Source organism: Schistocerca serialis, chromosome 2 (assembly GCF_023864345.2).
Source record: "Schistocerca serialis cubense isolate TAMUIC-IGC-003099 chromosome 2, iqSchSeri2.2, whole genome shotgun sequence".
In the NCBI taxonomy this organism is placed as follows: Eukaryota; Metazoa; Arthropoda; class Insecta; order Orthoptera; family Acrididae; genus Schistocerca; species Schistocerca serialis.
In genome coordinates this window covers 445,092,321-445,111,955 of record NC_064639.1, presented here as the reverse complement: position 1 = coordinate 445,111,955, position 19,635 = coordinate 445,092,321, and the positions used below count along the sequence as shown (strand labels likewise).

The window sequence follows — 19,635 nt, the reverse complement described above, 5'->3', positions numbered from 1 at the left end:
TTTCTCCAAGAATGGATACACGGACAGACAAATTGAGAGGGCACTCCGACCAGCCACTATACCACAGGTTCCTGAAGAAGACCAAGATGAAGCAAAGAAGGTGGCATATCTGCCCTATGCTGGCTCTATTTCTGCCAGAATCAGTAGGATCCTGCGTAAACACAATATCAAGTGTGTTTTCTGTCCATCCAACAAGATCGGGGGACTGCTGGGGAGTGTCAAAGACGACCTGGGGTTACGAAAACCAGGGATTTACAATATACCTTGTCAATGTGGCACACCTACATTGGCCAGACGACAAGAACTGTGGAGATCAGGTGCAAAGAACATCAGAGGCACACTAGATTAAGACAGGTGACTAAGTCAGCCATTGCTGAACACTGTCTAGAACTAGATCATACCATGAAGTATGAGGATACCAAGATTCTAGCACAAACACCCAGATTTTGGGACAGCGTTATAAGAGAATCGATTGAGATTAAAATGGCTGACGATCTTGTGAATCGTGACACAGGGTACCAGCTAAGCAGAGCCTGGGATCCGGCTCTGGAATTGTTAAAGGAGCAACGGGGCCAGCTGCAACACTACACAAACAGAAGAACCAGAGACATGGAGATGGTAAACGAGCCCCTGACGGACTGCCAGGAGCACCAGACCGAAGATGGAACACCCAGAACTGGGACTGGTGGGCGCGGACCGCAGAGGGAACATCCAGAGCCGCAGCGGACAAAAAACGGAGTGGCAACGCTCCAACAGGTGCTACTCATGCCAGGGCCTGGACCATGTCGCATACTATTGCAGCATGCCATCCCGCTGCGTCAAGTGCGCGGGAGATCACCAAAGCCGGGACTGCGCAAAAAAGAGGGAAGAACCCCCGCAGTGCTGCAACTGTGGCGAGCCACATGTGGCGAGCTACAGGGGCTGCACTATATTTAAGCGCACAAGCAGACCCCAAGGCAAAAAGCCCACCTCGCGCAAGGTACAGCCAGGCACAAACTACGCCACCGCTGCCAAGGGGACCACTGCCACCCCATCACGACAGCCAGCACAGAAGTCCCCACCGCAACACCAAAATGCGGAGACTAACCCCACAGCCACAGGAATGCTGGACATGCCCTTGTCCAACAACTCAGTGGGTGGACACCCCCAAGTGCCCCCCACCACCAGCAACCCACTGCAAAGTGCGGAACGCCCCATGCGGCGACCGGTAGCGGCGTCGCAGCCGCAAACCGTAGCCGCCGCCACGGCGCCCACCCACGCAGCCGCCACTCCCCCAGGTACCGATGCAACCAGTCTGGGTGAGCTACTACGCTCACTCAACGCTCTACTGACCCAACTGCCAGTGCTCGTCACGGCAGTAACGGGGGCCCTTCAGGTCACCGTTCCCTCAGCAGCTCACCATGGATAGACAGCAGATCCATGGTCTATCGGTATGCGTATTTAACGCGAACGGACTGGTAAAACAACAAGGTGAGTTTCGCCAATTTATACAGGACGAGGCAGTCGACCTGTGTCTAGTGTGCGAGACTCACCTGAAACCAGGAGTCCATGTAAAGGTAGCGAACTATGCCTGCTACCGCCACGATAGGCCAACCGCCGGAGGAGGAACTGCCATCTATGTCAGGACCTCCCTCCGACACCACCAGATTCATCTCCCAGCCCTGGCAACCCTTGAAGCCACAGGGGTCAATGTCTCCTCCATGGTGGGACAGATCACCTTCGTGGCCGCCTACAGGCCGCCACGCGGTAATCTCTTGGAGGCTGACTTCGACACACTACTGACGATTGGGGGACGGGTTTTCCTGGCTGGCGACTTTAACGCTAAGCACACTGAGTGGAACTCCCGTCTCACCAACGTCAGCGGCCGTCGACTCCTCCGTGCCGCCCTCCGCAACGGTGCCATCGCGCTCGGACCCCAGGACCACACCATCTATCCACACCGAGGGCAGTCAGATGTACTCGATATCGCCCTTATCAAGGGCATCGGGAACCACATGACCGCCGCCACCCGGTGTGCACTGTCGTCAGACCACCTACCAGTGGTCTACGACATCGACGTAAGGGGGGCCACCCTCCCACCCCGCCGTAGGAACTACCACCGTATGGACAGCGAGAGGTTTCAGGAGAACGTCCTGGAACTTCTCTCGGATGCTCCAGACCCCACGGAAGTGGGGGTAGACCACGTACTACGGTACTTCAACCGCCAGCTGCTACTTGCAGCTGAAGAAGCATCACCTCCTCCCCCGCGCCAGCCAAAGGATTTCGCCCGTAGCCTCCCGTTACACATACGAGAGACTATACGGGAGAAGAACAGAGTGTTCCGTGAATGGCAACTCACGCGACAACCTGCCACGAAACGCCTCCTAAACAGGATGAGGAGGGAGATCAAGGCGGCGGTTGAGGAACATAGAAACCGCGACTGGGCCGACCTAGTCGCCACCCTCAACACACAGGACGGCAGTGCTTGGCGAGTCGTCAAGTCTTTCCTGCGCCGGCGGCAGCGAGTCCCACCGCTGCAGGCTGGGCAGATGGTCGTCTGCAGTCCAGATGGGAAAGCAGGATTACTGGCCGACCACTTCGAGTTGTCATTCACCCCAGTGGATGACAATCTCGATGTGGCCCACATTGGCAGAGTGGAGGAAGAGCTCCCCATCTTCCTAACAGCGAGAGAAGAAGGGGACATGATCGACCCCATCTCAGAGGAGGAAGTGGCAGAACAGATACAGACGCTCAACACCAAAAGGGCGGGAGGCGCCGACGGCGTCAACAACCACCTGCTGAAGAACTTACCGGAAGGGGCTTACCAGCTCCTTACAGGCATCTTCAATCAGGTCCTCCGCTCTGGGATCTACCCCTCCGAGTGGAAACATGCGGAGGTGGTGGCCATACCCAAAGCGAATAAGGACGCCCGGCAGGCTGAAAACTACAGGCCAATCAGCCTTCTCCCGTCCCTCTCCAAGGTGTTCGAGCGTCTGTACGCCAAGAGGCTGCTCCGACATGTGACGATCGAGGGCATCATCCCGGACGAACAGTTCGGATTCAGGAGCGGCCATTCCACCACCCACCAGCTTCTGCGGCTGGTGGAAGAAGCCATGCGCGCCCTGGAGACCAGGGAATACCTTGGGGCGGTGTTCCTTGATGTCTCCAGAGCCTTCGACTCCGTGTGGCACGACGGCCTCGTGTACAAACTCTTTGTGCACGGGGTACCGACATCACACGGAGTCCTCATCCGCTCCTACCTGGCTCACCGGACTTTCCACGTCCGACTAGATGATGGCACCTCGACCCACAGGCCGATACGAGCGGGAGTGCCACAGGGGTCCGTCCTTGGCCCCCTGCTGTACTCCATTTTCACCGCTGATGCCCCACGAGTGGCGCCGGTGAAATTAGCACTCTACGCTGACGACACCGCGCTATTCGTGCGGAGCATGAACGTGAGGGAAATGCGACGCCTCCTCCAGACTGGCTGCGACACCCTGGGCGCGTGGTCAACCAAGTGGCGGCTCAAACAGAACGCCGCAAAGAGCCAGGCAGTGGTATTCACTAGAAGACTACTGCCTCCCGATTTGCCGCCGGTTACTATCACGGGAAGCCCCGTGCCGTGGAGTAAAACCGGCAAATACCTTGGGGTCACACTCGACCAGAGGCTTACCTGGAGACCACACGTCCAGGACGTTAGGAGCAGGGCAATAGGGCGACTTCACACCCTGTACCCCCTGCTTAACCCATCGTCAATGCTGGCCCCCCAGCACGGCATCACCCTGTACCTAGTGCTGGTCAGACCAGTGCTAGAGTACGCAGCCGTGGTGTGGGGCATGGCAGCTGACACCCATATAGGCACGCTACAGAGGGTACAGAACAGAGCCCTAAAGTTCGCCCTGCGCCTTCCACGAAGATATTCCTCCACTCTGCTACATGAACAGACCGGAATTCTGCAACTGCGGAACCGCTTTAGACAGTCTGCACGGCTGTTCTACAGCAAGGCTGAGAACTCAGAAAACCGGCTCATACAGGACCTGGGCCACAACATACACCACAGGCCAACCACACGTTGGCCTGACCTACTGAGGGAATAACAACCCTCAGCAGGCAGGATGCAACTGTATCCCCATAGGCCGAATCAATAAATCAGGCACCGTAATCAATACAACAGGCATAGCAGGAACAACAAAGCATTGTTTACCCTGCTCCCACACGAGCAAAGGACAGCTCGTTAGGAAGAAGCGAAGAAGCTCCAACAGGTCGTGGAGAGCGGGCGCGGACCGCAGGGGGAACGCCTGGTACCCCAGACCGTAGATGAAACGCCCAGGAGCGGGTTTGGTGGGCGCGGACCGCAGAGGGAACACCTAGAACCGCAGCGGACGGAAAACGGAGCAGCAACGCTCCAGCAGGTCGCAGGGAATGGGCGTGGACCACAGAGGAAGCGCCTGCAGCCGTTGGTGGAGGGGGAAGGCCATAGGCATAAATACTGGACCAGGTCCACTCGAGGAGCAGTCTCAGGTCGCACCTGATGAAGGTCTCGAGCTACGTGACCGAAATATCGTGCAAGTACGACGCTGATATCCGGCAGCACACCCGACAACCCAAGATGTCATTAGATCGCCGGGAAAGCCTGAAGAGTTACAGTTTCCACTATTACTGAACAATAAAAAAATTACCGTGCAAATGTTCTTCAAGTAATTTACACTCGGTTGCAAGTGTCCTATTTCTCTATCTAAAGACAAGCATTTTACCTCAATTAGCCGTCTAAAACTTAGTGTAATTATTACTACATTCTCTTATGTTTTCTGTTCCCAAGAAGTCTACTATCATAGGGATAAGACGAAACGAGAATCGGTAACTGGTTTGCAATTTTTGTGCTATATATGTTGCACAACCTGTAGTCTTGCACAGAAAAATTTACATTGTTTTAGTGAGTGACTGCTTGCTAATGGATTTGAACTAGTGGTTACTTATAGTGGAAGGGGAAATAAATAATAAGATGGAGACGATGTTCAGGATCTGTAACAGCGAGAATGCTTCTACATAACTGTACATGAATAACGAATGGTAACAGTGATAATTTAAGCTATTGACCCCAAAGACTTTCTAAATTTCTTGACGATTTTTGAAATGTAGACTCCAGTAGCTAAAAACTATTCAGATCGTTTTTGAAGCGATGTAAGACGTTGCTGTTATCAGGAAATATATCTTGAGGATTTAGGAGATTTAGAACCACGCGAATGTCAACAGTATCGGCGAGGAAAATGAAACGGTGTCGTAGAACTTACCAGTTAACTTCGCCTTCTGTGTGACCATACAACCCGTTCCAAAAACATTTCCATGAATAGAACTACCTCACTATTAAGAGTGTTCTTAACTTGATGTTGTTCGACAGACGTAAATATCTCAAATCATCTCACCTCCTTATAATAGTCATATTCCCTGAATAATACATCATATTCTTCGTCTGCGTGTACTAGGTCTCAACAACTGCTGTATAAATATACTGCCTAACACGAAGCGTGAAGCACCCTTCGGTGGTGAATAAAGCGAGTCACATTAACACAGAACTTGGGAGTATGAGTTCACTTAACAGTATGATGCTGTACATCCTCTGGCCTGGACGCATGGACTCATCCGTATGGTAAGGGTGTCTAAAAGCCAGTATATCATCTCCTCAGGCCATGTGCGCACAACTGTTATAACCGCCCCCTCATATCCTGGATACTGGCGTGGGGATGGAGCTGAGATCTTGCTGGCCATGGAGGTACCTCAACATCATGAAAACAGTTCATAGAGTCACACACCACTGTCCTGTTGACAATTAGCACCACGACACTTCATATGAGAGAACACAAGATGATGCAGGGTGTCTGTGACATTCATTTGTGCCGTCATAGTTCTGTCAACCACCATCAACCGTGACCTGAAGTCATATCCAAAGTCTGCTCACTCAGTGACTCCAGGTGTAACGCCACTGTGCCTCTCCAAAACATTGGAAGAGTGGCACCTCTCCCTTGGTCGCCACCGTGCTCGCTGACCACAGTCATCTGGGATAGTGCAGAACCTTGTTTCATCACTGAACACAATGCGACGCCATCCACCAGCAGTTCATGCTTCCTTCTCACGGCACCACTCTTCATGTTAACGGCAGGCTATGCGTGGGACAGCGATTCTCTAGCCTGACTGCTGCCAGTCTGCGACCAACGATGCGGGAAGGCGCAGACTGTTGTAGGGAGTCCATTAATTGCCCCCGGATGGAAGGAGCAGCTGTGACTCAATTACAGTGTAGATGATTTGGAATACTCATATCTTGTCTTATTGATTGACCAGTGTCACATCCGAATGCCCCACAAATCTGTACATTGCGCTATTCGACCACCCGTACAAATGGAGACCTAAAATGAGCCTCTTCCCAAACTCTGTCAGGAGCTGATAATGATTCGTAATCCTGGTACGCAGCACCTCTGTGGCCTTAACAGTGATCACTTAACCTCCGACATTGTTTACGTTTCTTATACACCCTGCCAGGCCTCGCTGTTAATAATAGTAAACACGAACAACGTTAACGCACTCTGGTGGCGTCCTACACGTCACAGAGATTCGCAACGATCTTACATTGTATTCCGGCCATTTCTTCTGGGTACTTCACTTACCTGTCAACTAGCGTGCTTTATTAACACTTATACAGTTTACGAATTATTTTTCTTTTTTTCTTGTCTTATTCACAGAAAATATCGCCACTCCTAGGCTTACTCGTTACTTTCTTGTTTAAAAGTGGATGCGATGTCTGCGTAAATGTTTCCCTATAATTTTTCCTTCGCAGACCTATATTGTACGCAAAATGTAAAAAAGAGTGGGAGACCATAAATGAACAGCTATGTAACATAACAAGGCTGGCAATGAAGTCCAGTGGTAAGTCAGTATTTTTCTGAAAACAGTAGTGCGACCTATGGGTATATGCTGGGAGCAACGAAGCGAAGAGCAGGATTGTTTCCCGCCTCATCCCATCATAGACATTCTTCACAGTTGTATGGTGTACGATATGATCCCCAGGCCATTACACTGTCTCACCACGGTTTTTATTACTTTGTTTTCCTTCTGTTATCCAAATGAAAGCACGTCATTCCAATTGAAACAGTTTAAAAGCAGACTCATCGCGCCACTTCACATCCATTCCTTGGTCTGAACCTCAGGTTTTATGTATCTGGGACTACTGAAATCACAGCAGATTTACCAGAAATGTTTTCTGTATGCTGCTCCCACTCTATTGTTTTAAATATGTGGTTTTCTCCAAGTCCATATGGCCTTATATGATTATTTAAAAGGATCTACGTGTATATATGCATATCTTAAACACAAACGCACGGCTTTAAATTATCGACTTACTTTTATCGACCACTCCTACGGCACAATAAAACTCCGAACATCTTAACGTAACAGTATTTAATGCTCCCTGGAGTACAATTAAACGACACACATCAAAATAAGTTTTGCATCACACCAGTCCCCAGAACTGCTGAAGATAGACGTTGACTGTGGATATTGTATCACAGACACAGTCCCTTTGACTGTTCAGAGATGTCACTAAACTCGCCCAAAGATGTAAACAAACATGCATGAGCAGCGCCTATTAAACGGAGGAGGTCCGACAGCCCATCATTTCCAGTCATTCCACCAGGAAGGAGGTACCCGAATCGTGTTGTCTGTAGTTCAACCATGCCTAGGCGGTCAATACCGCGGTTCAGTCGCGTCCGCATTGTTACTTTGTGCCAGGAAGGGCTCTCAACAAGGGAAGTGTCCAGGCGTCTCGGAGTGAACCAAAGCGATTTTGTTCGGACATGCAGGAGATACAAAGAGACACGAACTGTCAATGACAAGGACCACTACTGCAGAGGATGACCGCTACCTACGAATTATGGCTCGGAGGATCCCTGACAGCAATGCCACCATGTTAAATAATGCTTTTCGTGCAACCACAGGACTTCACTCCCGATGTCCATGGCGAGGTCCATCTTTGCAACCACGACACCATGCAACGCGGTGCAGATGGGCCCAACAACATACACAGTGGGCCGCTCAGGATTGTCATCACGTTCTCTTCACCGGTGAGTGTCGCATATGTCTTCAACCAGACAAACGTCGGAGACGTGTTTGGAGGCAACGTAGTCAGGCTGAACGCCTTAGACACACTGTCCAGCGAGTGTAGCAAGGTGGAGGTTCCCTGCTGTTTTGGCTTGGCATTATGTGGGGCCGACGTACGCCGCTGCTGGTCATGGAAGGCGCCGTAACGGCTGTACGAGACGGGAATGCCGTCCTCCGACCGATAGTGCAACCATATCGGCAGCATATTGGCGAGGCATTCGTCTTCATGGACGAAAACTCGCGCCCCATCGTGCACATCTTGTGAGTGACTTCCTTCAGGAAAACGACATCGCTCAGCTAGAATAACCTGTTTGTTCTCCAGACATAAACCCTATCGAACATGCCTGGGATAGATTGAAAAGGGCTGTTATGGACGACGTGACCCACCAGCACTCTGAAAGACCTACGCCGAATCGCCGTTGAGGAGTGGGACAATCTGGACCAACAGTGCCTTGCTGAACTTGTGGATAGTATACCACGACGAATACAGGCATGAATCAATGCAAAAGGACGTGCTACTGGGTATCAGAGGCACCGGAGTGTACAGCAACCTGGACCACCATCTCTGAAAGTCTCGCTGTATGGTGGTGGAACATGCTAAAGGACGGAAATTATGTTTATGCTGATCTCTATTCCAATTTTCTGTACAGGTGCAGGAACTCTTGGAACCGAGATGATGCAAAACTTTTTTTGATATGTGTAATTGCAGTGCATAGGAATGTCCTGAAGCTGTCGTTCCAAATACCACTAAAACTCTGCTTAGGTATCAGAAATGGGCAGCTGGCTATACCAGCAAATGTCGGAGGAGCTGTTGAGTACCAACAGATCCCTAGATTTCAGGTTTAACGGTAACTGCAAATATGCGATCTTGGTGGCCAAGTCATTCGCTCGATTTGTTCAGAATATTCTTCATACCAATCACGAGCAATTGAAGCCTGATGACATGGCGCTTTGTCATCCACAAAAATTCCGTCGATTGGGAGCATGAAGTCTATGAATGGCAGCGAGTGGACTCCAAGTAGCCGAACATAATTATTTCCAGTCAGCAATCGTTCAGTTGGATCAGAGACCAAATGCATTCCATGGAAACACAGCCCACACCGATATGGACCAGGTTGAACAGTGCCTTATTGACAACATGGGTCCATGGCTTTGTGGGGTGAGCGCCACATTCGAAGCCTTACCAACTGAAATCGGGACTTATCTAACCAGGCCACGGTTTTCCAATCGTCTGTGGTCCAATCGACGTGGTCACAAGCCCAGGAGAGGCGCTGCAGGCAGTGTCGAGCTGTTACCAAAGGCACTCACATCGGTCGCCTGCTGCCACAGACCATTAACGCCAGATTTCGCCACCCTGTCCTAACGGATACGTGTTCCTACTTCTCACATCGATTTCTGATGTTATTTCACGCAGTGTTGCTTAGCACTAAACAACTGTAAGCAAACGCAGCTGCTCCCAGTTGTTAAGTAAAGGCCCTCGGACACTGCTTTGTCCACGTTTAGAGATAATGCCTGAAATTTGCACTCTATTGACGCTGTGGCTCTCGGAATATTGAATTCCCTAAAGATTTCCGAAACTGAATGCCCGTGCTTCTGTCTCCAATTACCATTCCGCTTTCAAAGTCTGCTAATTCCCGTCGCGCGACGAAATCACGTCGCAAATCTTTTTACGTGAATCACCTGAGTACAAATGACAGCTCCGCCAATCCACTGCCTTTCTATACCTTGTGTACGTGATACCACCACCATTGTATATGTGCATATCGTTATCCCTGACTTTTGTCATCATAGTGTAAAAACACATTAAGTTCTGAGTTTCAGAGATAGAATGTAAAAACACATAAAGTTCTGAGCTGCAGAAATAGAAGGTAGCTGGCCAATAGTAAAGTCCATCCAGAGTCATAAATGCAAGCCAGTGTAGCCAACTGATAGCATCCGGCGAAATGAAAGTTCCATCTAAGCAAGCACAGGACAGAGAAGGCTGAGAGTTGAGGGCGCCCGTTATTGCTGGACAGTGGTAACGGTGTCCCGCCAGGTGACGTGACGTGCGCTCCAGGGACATGGCTTCTTTTCAGAGCCCTGATTGTGGTCACGGCTTGCAGATCATGGAGCCACCGGTGTTAAGGGCTGTAAGTAACTGAGGGTCGATCTCTGACAGATGTGATAGGTTCATGTCGCTGTCGGAGCCAGCTGCAGCTTTTTCCGTTTCTTTCACCCCGAGCGACGCTTTGTGTATGTTACTTGTGGACTTATGGAAACTCTGTAATGGTACATTGTTTACGCTAGCTAACTACCCTTAAATATACGTGTGCTGCAATGATCTGCAGGTTGCTGCAACAGTGAAGGTAACCATCTGCACGTAGGGCATCTAATAAACTTTGTTTAGTTTGAGTCACACAGATTGGTCTATATTAGGTTTGCCTTTCATCTTTTTAAATTTTTGATTATATCTCTTATAGATAGTTCATTGTGTATGTAATATCTGTAAGTTCGATTAGAAGGTAACCCTACAGTCGGGTACTCACCCGAAGCAGCCGCTCTTAAATGTATTTTATCGATGCAGTAATGTGTAGCTTGTAACAATAGTGAATGCACCTGTTTGCATTGTACAGAATTTAATTTAATTGAGTGGTGTGGTTTAGATTTGGCCCTCTGAGAAGCTTCAATAAACTATAATCCACACAGCTTGGATTCTGAGTGTGCGTTAATCGGTGTAACATGTAGTTTGATGTACTAACGCTATATAAGAGTTTACACTTCCATTATTGAAGTTACAAGGAAACTGTTCCGCAGGTTTCTTAAGCACCAGTGACGAAATCGTCCCCGGGAACATGGGCCTTAAGGATCAAGTGGAGGCCCTTCGCTGGGTGCAGAGGAACATAGCAGCGTTTGGTGGTGACCCAGACAAAGTCACTATTTTCGGCCAAAGTGCTGGAGGGGCCTCCATTCATTACCACGTCCTATCTCCAATGAGCAAAGGTAAGTGAACTAAAGACTTTAATATTCCATGAAAATAATAATTTCACTTCAGATCAAAAGTTTCTAATGCGTCCAGGAGGTACAGCGCCCTGAAATAATGCCTCACTAACTACAGTTAGACAGGAACTTCAGTATCAGAGGGTCCCTTCAAATTAATTTGAAATTTTCAGCACAATACACTAATTGTCAAAATAGATTATTTAGAAACTCTTATTTAGCTTATTTAGCTTGCGGCAAAATGCTTATGACGTGGTTGTAACTGGCTGAAACATTCACTGCAGAAAAGAATGAAGGAGTCATTTCTTTGAAATCCCGTAATTCCCTCCATTCGTAGAGCAATGAGCAACAGGATCACGCTCTCCACAACCTTTAATACAATTGACACCCCCTTCTCTAAGGAGACAATGGGCCTGCAGCCCCATTGAATATCATCTGAACTCTTTCGAGAGCAGCGTGACCGCAATTTTTGCTCTATTATGAAGGGTGGAACCACTAAGGACCGTTGAAAACTATTCGAAAAAATTCGAACGTGATCTGAAGCAGCAACGGTTGTTTATGCCTTTTCGGCCATACTGTTCCGCGCCGTCCAGTGGTTTGTACTTGGTGCGGAAGGGGTGGGGAGGGGGGGGGGCTCTGCGACACTGAAACATGCATCAAACAGCAACGTTACCGCCGAAGACCCCAGTTCGACAACAGACTCAGTCCCATACACATATCATCATTATTCACATTAAAACGACCCTGTATTGAGACAGAGATGTTTAACACCCGGAGCCTGAGATTGTGGGTGAGTAGAACAGTGTACAGCAGTAGCGGTATAGACAATAGCAGTTGACTGTTAACAACACGTTGATTTGTGAACAGATTTTCTATCGTGGTAATTAGTAGACGAGCCAATGTCCTTGCTACAGTGGTAACACCGTTTCCCATCACATCACCAGAGTTAAGTACTGTCGGACGATTTGGCTAGCACTTGGCTCGATGACCATCCGGGTCTGCTGTTGAAAAACGGGGTGCACTCAACCCTTGTGAGGACTGCTGAGGAGCTACTTGATTGAGAAAGACCGGCTCTGGGAGAGCGGTGTGCTGACCACATGCCCCACCAAATCCGCATCCAGTGACGCCTATGAGCTGAAGATGACACATCACTTGACAGGAATCGATGGATCTTCCATGGCCTATTCGGATAGAGTTATGTATTTATTTTGCTTAGGTAGCCATTTTTGTTTGGGACAAGAGTATGGGACACTTGGTGTGCATGTGCAGAGGTGATATCACGGTCGTATGTGTGTGATTATGGCTTCTGTGTGCCATCGTAATGCGCAGTGCGAGGCTGAGAGGAGCCACCCACATTTCATAACATCATATTTACCGTTGAGCGGAATTATCATGCAGCACACGCAAGCACATTGCTATTTCCATGTACGTCATTTTTGTTTGTTGTGTATATTTACTTGCAATACAGTGTGACTGGTCCAAGTTTTATTGTATTACTATGCGAGGTTTTCGATGGGGTGATGCCAGCGTCAATGGTGAAAACCAAGCGCGCAACAATTTTTGATGAGATTTCTATTGTAGTTTGTAGAGACACACCACAGCATACACAGACGCACCACTAATACATTGCAGTCGGCGGTGAAGACATTTCGACTTTGTAAAGTAGTGTATGAAACGTCGATTGACACATTATAGCATTTTTGGCATGTTCAAAATTTAAGGGATGGTTGAACTCACTTGAGCGTACAAAGTTAAGTGCACACATGATTTTTTTTCTTTTTATTGTTGCTGAAATTGAAGTCTGTTCAAGAAGAGCGCGAAACTGATACCATTGAAGTTAGCGTATAAGATTATTTTGAATGTTAGAAGTTAACGGTGGGCTAAGATCGCTCGTGTATACGAAGTTAGGTACATGCTTTTTTTGTGATATTCTAGTCCTTTCTCGCGGCTCACACAGCTGACACCATGCGACCTAGTAAATAAGAAGGAGGCGTCCTAGAGATTAGTGATGCATACACTACACACAATTATTACAGGTTCTGTGGTAGAAACGTAGGTGCCCATCTTATTTCTGTATAAGGTAGGAAAACAAACTCACTGAGAGGGGACATAGTGCAATGATGGTAAAAACGTTAAGACGTTACGCATCCAATCCTTTCCGTCATGGAACATGACAGACAAACAACGTATGTCACCAAAAGCTTGTTGCTTTGTGTGACCAAGTTTCTGATCCGACACCCATTTTGTATCCATTTGAAAGAGCTCGTTGACGAACATTATTAAGGTCACCTTCTGTGCCTCACGTCTTAATTCCTAGTCTCTTATGTGTCTTCATTTTGGCATTTGTGACGTATAACACTTCGATAAATATTATTGCAGTATAAAGTTAATTTTTATTTCATATGTCTTAGCCCTACGTGTCTTGTATGTATATAGTTTTTTTCAATTGTGGCATATATCATCATAATGAATAGTATTACTGTGTATGATTTATATTTATTTTCAGATTTCTTGGTTACATGTTTATTTCTATGTGTCTTATACAGTGTGGTCCATTGATCGTGACCGGGCCAAATATCTCACGAAATAAGCGTCAAACGAAAAAACTACAAAGAACGAAACTTGTCTATCTTGAAGGGGGATACCAGATGGTGCTATGGTTGGTCCGCTAGACGGCGCTGCCATAGGTCAAAAGGATATCAACTGCGTTTTTTTTTTTTTAAATAAGATCTCCCATAAATCGTCATACGAAACGAAATAATCTAGTTTCTTACCATATTTTTAATGGAGAAAAACGCATGAACTTAAGCAACGCTTTCAATCCTTGAAACAGATTTGTAACGTGGAGATATCCTCAGGTAGTGGAACATCAGAATCGTTCCCTTGAAACGACAGATTTCATCGATTGACAGCACTACAGCAGTCTGTATCTGAACTGCTGTTGTGGTGAATGAGACTGACGTGTCGCTGCCGACATCCGCCGGTCCCCACAAACAAAAGAAACCACGTGTTTACTGGTGCGGCCCAGCCTCTTCAGGGCCTCCGAGGAGGACAAAACAGACGAAACGCCAAGGTTGGTACATCCAGCTATGCTTTGTTGTCAATGGCTTACAGTTAGCAGAAGGGACCTGCTGACCAGCGCCCTTTCGGCCCGAAAGAAGCAAACTGCTTCACTGTCAAACTGCACACGGGAGACAAACACATAAGAAACGCTGGCCGCTGCATACTGGAGCCATTCCGAGTTGAACCTGAATAAACAAGGTTCAAATGGCTCTGAGCACTATGGGACTTAACATCTGAGGTCACCAGTCCTCTAGAACTACTTAAATCTAACTAACCTAACGACATCACACACATCCATGCCCGAGGCAGGATTCGAACCGGCGACCATAGCGGTCGCGCGGTTCCAGACTGAAGCGCCTAGAACCGATCGGCCACACCGGCCGGCGAATAGACAAGCCACGACCTGAAATCCTGCTGGACCGTGAGAATGATTCCTAGGAGTGTGTACAGTAACAGAAATTCAACGTCCTGGAACTTGGAACTGATAGCAAAAGAGCGAGCAAATAAGCATCTGCTATTGGCCTCTGTGGGCTTATGATCTTCACTTCCCGTTTTTCCTGGTGTGCTGGGCTTGTCTTGGGCTCTTGGCTTCTGAAGCTGCCCTCTAAGCTTCTTGAGCTCCTGATTGATTTTCTGATCTCGCTAATGGCTCTAACTTCACTTGCTGCTTGTCTCGGTAACTACGTGCCTACGCTCTGATTGTTTCCAAATTCCTTGTAAGCTCCCAGTTTCTCCATGAAGGCTTAGCTCCCTTCCCAGAGACGGTTGAGTTTCACTTACTGTCCAGTAATCATCCCACGAGCACTCGACTTCGCTATTCTGTAATTTTTCCTTAGGTCAGGCTTCTACACATATCAAAAAAAGTTTTGGATCTCCCGGGTTCCCAGAACTCCTGAAGATAGACGTTGACTGTGGATCTTGTATCACGGACACAGTCCCTTTGACTATTCAGAGATGTCACTAAATCAGCCCTAAGATTTAAACTACCATGCATGAATAGCTCCTAGTAGACAGAGGGTGTCCGACAGCCGATCAGTTACAATCATCCACCACGAAGGAGGTGCACAGTGAGTGTTGTCTGTAGTTCAACCATGCCTAGACGGTCAATACGACGGTTCGATCGCGTCCGCTTTGTTACTTTGCGACAGGAAGGGCTCTCAACAAGAGAAGTCTCCAGGCGTCTCGGAGTGAACCAAAGGGATGTTTTGACATGGAGGAGATACAGAGAGACATAATTGTCGATGACATGCCTCGCTCAGGTCACCCAAGGGCTACTGCTGCAGTGGATGACCGCTACCTACGGATTATGTCGCGGAGAAACCCTGACAGCAACGCCACCATGTTGAATAATACTTTTCGTGCAGCCAAAGGACGTCGTGTTAAGACTCAGAGTGCATGATTCACTCCCGACGTCCATGGCGAGGTCCATCTTTGGAACCACGACATCATGCAGCGCGGTACAGATGGGCCCAACAACATGCACAATGGACCTCTCAGGATTGGCATCACGTTCTCTCCACCGATGAGTGTCGCATGTGCCTTCAACCAGACAATCGTTGGAGACGTTTGGAGGCAACCCAGCCAGGCTGAACGCCTTAGACACAGTGTCCAGCGAGTGCAGCAAGGTGGAGGTTCCCTGATTTTTTGTGGTGGCATTATGTGGGGCCGATGTTCGCCGCTGTTGGTCAAGGAAGGCGCCGTAACGGCTGTACGATGCGTGAATGCCATCCCCCGACCGATAGTGCAACCATATCGGCAGCATATTGGCGAGGCATTCGTCTTCATGGACGACAATTCGCGCCACCATCGTGCATGACTTCCTTCAGGATAACGACATGGCTCTACTAGAGTGGCCAGCATGTTCTCCAGGCATGAACCCTATCGAACAAGCTGTTTAAAAGGGCTGTTTATGGACGATGTGACCCACCAACGACTCTGAGGGATCTACACCGAATCGCCGTTGAGGAGTGGGACAATCTGACCACCAGTGCCTTGCTGAACATGTGGATAGTATGTCACGACGAATTCAGGCGTGCATCAGTGCAAGAGGACGTGCTACTGGGCTATAGAGGTACCGTTGTGTGCAGCAATCTGGTCCACCACCTCTGAAGGTCTCGCTGTATGGTGGTTGGTTCAACATGCAATGTGTGATTTTCCTGGGCAATAAAAATGTCGGAAATGATGTTTATGTTGATCTCTGTTCCAATTTTCTGTACAGGTTCCGGAACTCTCGGAGCCAAGGTGGTGAACAACTTTTTTTGATGTGTTTATTTCCCATCTGGTGCTACGTTTGCAGTTTAATTTCCAACCTCTAATCCAGTTTTGACTCCGATTCAATAAGCGCTGCTTGTGTTACTCGGCCACACAAATTTTGGACAGAGAAAGAATCCGTCGTAGTAACCTACGTGTGGTGGACGAGCAGACTACGTACTGACTGCCAGAAGATAGCTGCCCTTATCATGCCTGGCTTATACAGAGGAGAGAAGGCCATTCACCATTGGCCGCTGTCGACACCATGCGCCGCCAAACCCGTTCGAGACATGCAAGGGAAAGTCGCCACCTCAACCGGCCGCCGCTGAAAATCAGCGTCCATCAGCTGGAGCCTGCGTACCGTCAAATTCACCAGTCGCCGTCCCTAAAGCTGATCCAGGACGTCAGTAAAGTCGCCGATTCTTAGATGTTCCACCTAATGTCTGCCTAGTAAAAGCGACCCTGAAAACATTTGTAAATGACTTTCGTGTTTTCACTTATTGATTTAATGAATCACTTTTCTTGATAACTTTTGTGATCACCTTTCAGTCAATTCGATGCTCAGTGCATGTTACCTCTACAGATAACATTTGACACCCGGTACAAAGAACATATCAGAGCATGGAAATTTGGAACGAGACACTCAGCTTTTGCAGAACATTTGAGAAAAAATAACCACAAACCTACTACAAGAGAAAATTACATGAAAATTATTAAAATAAATGATGAAAGACATCTCTTAACACTACAGGAAAATTATCATATAACCAAAACAATTATTGTTATTACTTTTTTAAAAATAAAAAAAATAAAAAAATAAGAAATCTCTCTCCCTCTCTAATACACACACACACACACACACACACACACACACACACACACACACACACATTTCCAAAACAGTAGGTAACACTTAGAAAAAAAATGAATCTCTGTATTAAAAATATGGCAGTTACAGTGATGTGTAACGAAAACAGTGAACTGAAAGTGAACTGTAAGATGTTCATCTGGTTTCCAGGTGAGAAAAAGCAGTTTGCTTAGATGCAGTGAATTAGAAGTTACCTGTAAGTACCTTTCCATTTCGTCAAAAAATGTTAAGGAACTGTTTTCAAATCTATAACCTAGATGTGAAACCATAAACTATGTGTAAAAAGGACAAATCATGTAATATTTCAGGACATCCATTGCAGATGCCTTGTAAAAAAAGGCGAAAAGCGTCTGGGTTCATAAATAAAAATAAAAATTTCGATGTGCAGCTTGCAAAAGTCATTTCTTTGAAACAACCGCAATTTAGATAACTTTTTGTTTAATCGATACTGATCAGACCTAGCGACCAGGTAACGAGAACATTAAATTTAATCAAATTTCACTACCCATTTTTAATTTTCAACCTTCTAACACCCTGCGGTGGGCATATTTGTACGCTATCATATTTTGGCAGCAAACACGAGGTTCAAAATAGCGCGAGTTATTACACTATAAAAAATTTCTGTTTCAGATTTTATAATTAGAACACCTCCCAGCTGCTAAAATTTGTAACCACAGCAGCTAAGGGTAATATATTAAACCTTCAGCCTCATGCAGTGTAGAACTGTCAACATACTTAAAATACTGATGAAATAAAAAATCACAACACCAAAAAATAATCAATGTAAAGTAATGAAATTTTGGGAATACATTTGTCTAGGTAATACAATGAAGTGATTAACATCCCAAGTTCATAGGTTAATGTAAACACGAGATAAATTATTACAAATGCGGAATTCTGGTACATTAATAACTGGTGTAACCGCAAGAGTGTTGAATACAAGCACGCGAAATTGCAGGCTTTGTGTTGTATAGGTGCCGGATGTCAGTTTGTAGTACTAAGTTCCGTTGTAGTCGGTCAATTTAGGGACGGTTAATGCTGTTTGTGGATGACGCTGATGTTGTCGTCCAATGATGTCCCATATTTGCTCACTTGCAGACGGATCTGCTGATCGAGCAGGCCAAGGCAACATGTCAACATTCTGTAGGGCATGCTGGGTTACAATAGTGGTATGTGGGCGAGCGTTATCGTGTTGGAACACACACCCTGTAATGCTGTTCACGAATGGCAATACAACAGGTCGAGTCACCAGACTGACGTACAGATTTGCAGTCAGGGTGCATGGGATAACCAAGACAGTGCTCCTACTGTCATACAAAATCGCATCCCAGCGTGTAACTCCAGGTGCACGTCCAGTGTGTCTAGCACGCAAACAGGTTGGATGCAGGCCCTCAACTGGCCCCGTCTAATCAACACACGGCCATCGCTGGCACCGAGGTAGAGCCAGCTTTCATCATAAAACACAACAGACCTACACCCTGCCCTCCAATGAGCTCTCGCTTGACACCACTAAGTCGCAAATGGCGGTGGTTTGGTGTCAGCAGAATGCACCCTGCAGGGCGTCCGGACGTTAATGATCATTAAGTAAAACTGATTTACGTCCTCAAGTGACGCTACTGGCCCCGCTCTTACGCTACTGTCCAGAAAACTTAGTAGACATCACTTTTCATATGTAGTAAAACACCCACCAAACTTTCGTTTATGTCGCACATGTCACGGTTGGTGTATAACTAGCTGAGTACGCGATATTGCCCAGGTATGTATTTATTCCAATCTTCTAGTAGTCCATCTCCTCCTTTACCCACTCTCTGTCCATCTTCTCCTCTCCCATCTATCTGTCTATCTCGTGCTCTTCCCTTTCTCTGTCCATTTCCTCCTCCTCCCCTCTCTGTTCATCTTCTCCTCCTCCTTCTCTATGACTATTCTTCCTCCCTTGCCTCTTTCCTCCTCTTTACGTTTTCTATCCATCTCTTCCATTCAGCACTCTTCGTCAGTTTCCCCTACCCTCTCTCCATCCATCGCCTCCTCCCACCTATCTGTGCCTATCTCCTCCTACTCCCTTGATGTCTATCCATCTCCTCTTCCCTCCATCTCTCTCCATGGTATTACGCTCATCCTAGTGAATTTCATTTTCACGCAGCTCAGTGTACATGACGTCCTGTAGCCTGAACTATGTGCTGCACAATGAAAATTTTTAAGGTACATCCAGTGATGTAGGTAAATTCTGCCTGAAAAATGTGTTGCGAATACAGTCAGTAGTAAAGAAGTAATAAATTAGAAGGTCGTGATTCATACGCCAATTTTACTACATGAACAGGGAAAACTTAATAAGCGATAAACCTTCCTATTTT

The 19,635-nt window shown here is 47.4% G+C and overlaps 1 protein-coding gene across 1 annotated transcript in view; it reads left to right on the top strand.

The window, feature by feature from the left end:
* Positions 1-19,635, top strand: part of LOC126456056 (esterase FE4-like) — a 61,731-nt gene that overhangs the window by 15,556 nt on the left and 26,540 nt on the right. The window contains exon 5 of the mRNA XM_050091811.1: positions 10,921-11,106. Within this exon, the coding sequence (XP_049947768.1) occupies positions 10,921-11,106 (186 nt within the window). The remainder of the gene's footprint in view (positions 1-10,920; positions 11,107-19,635) is intronic.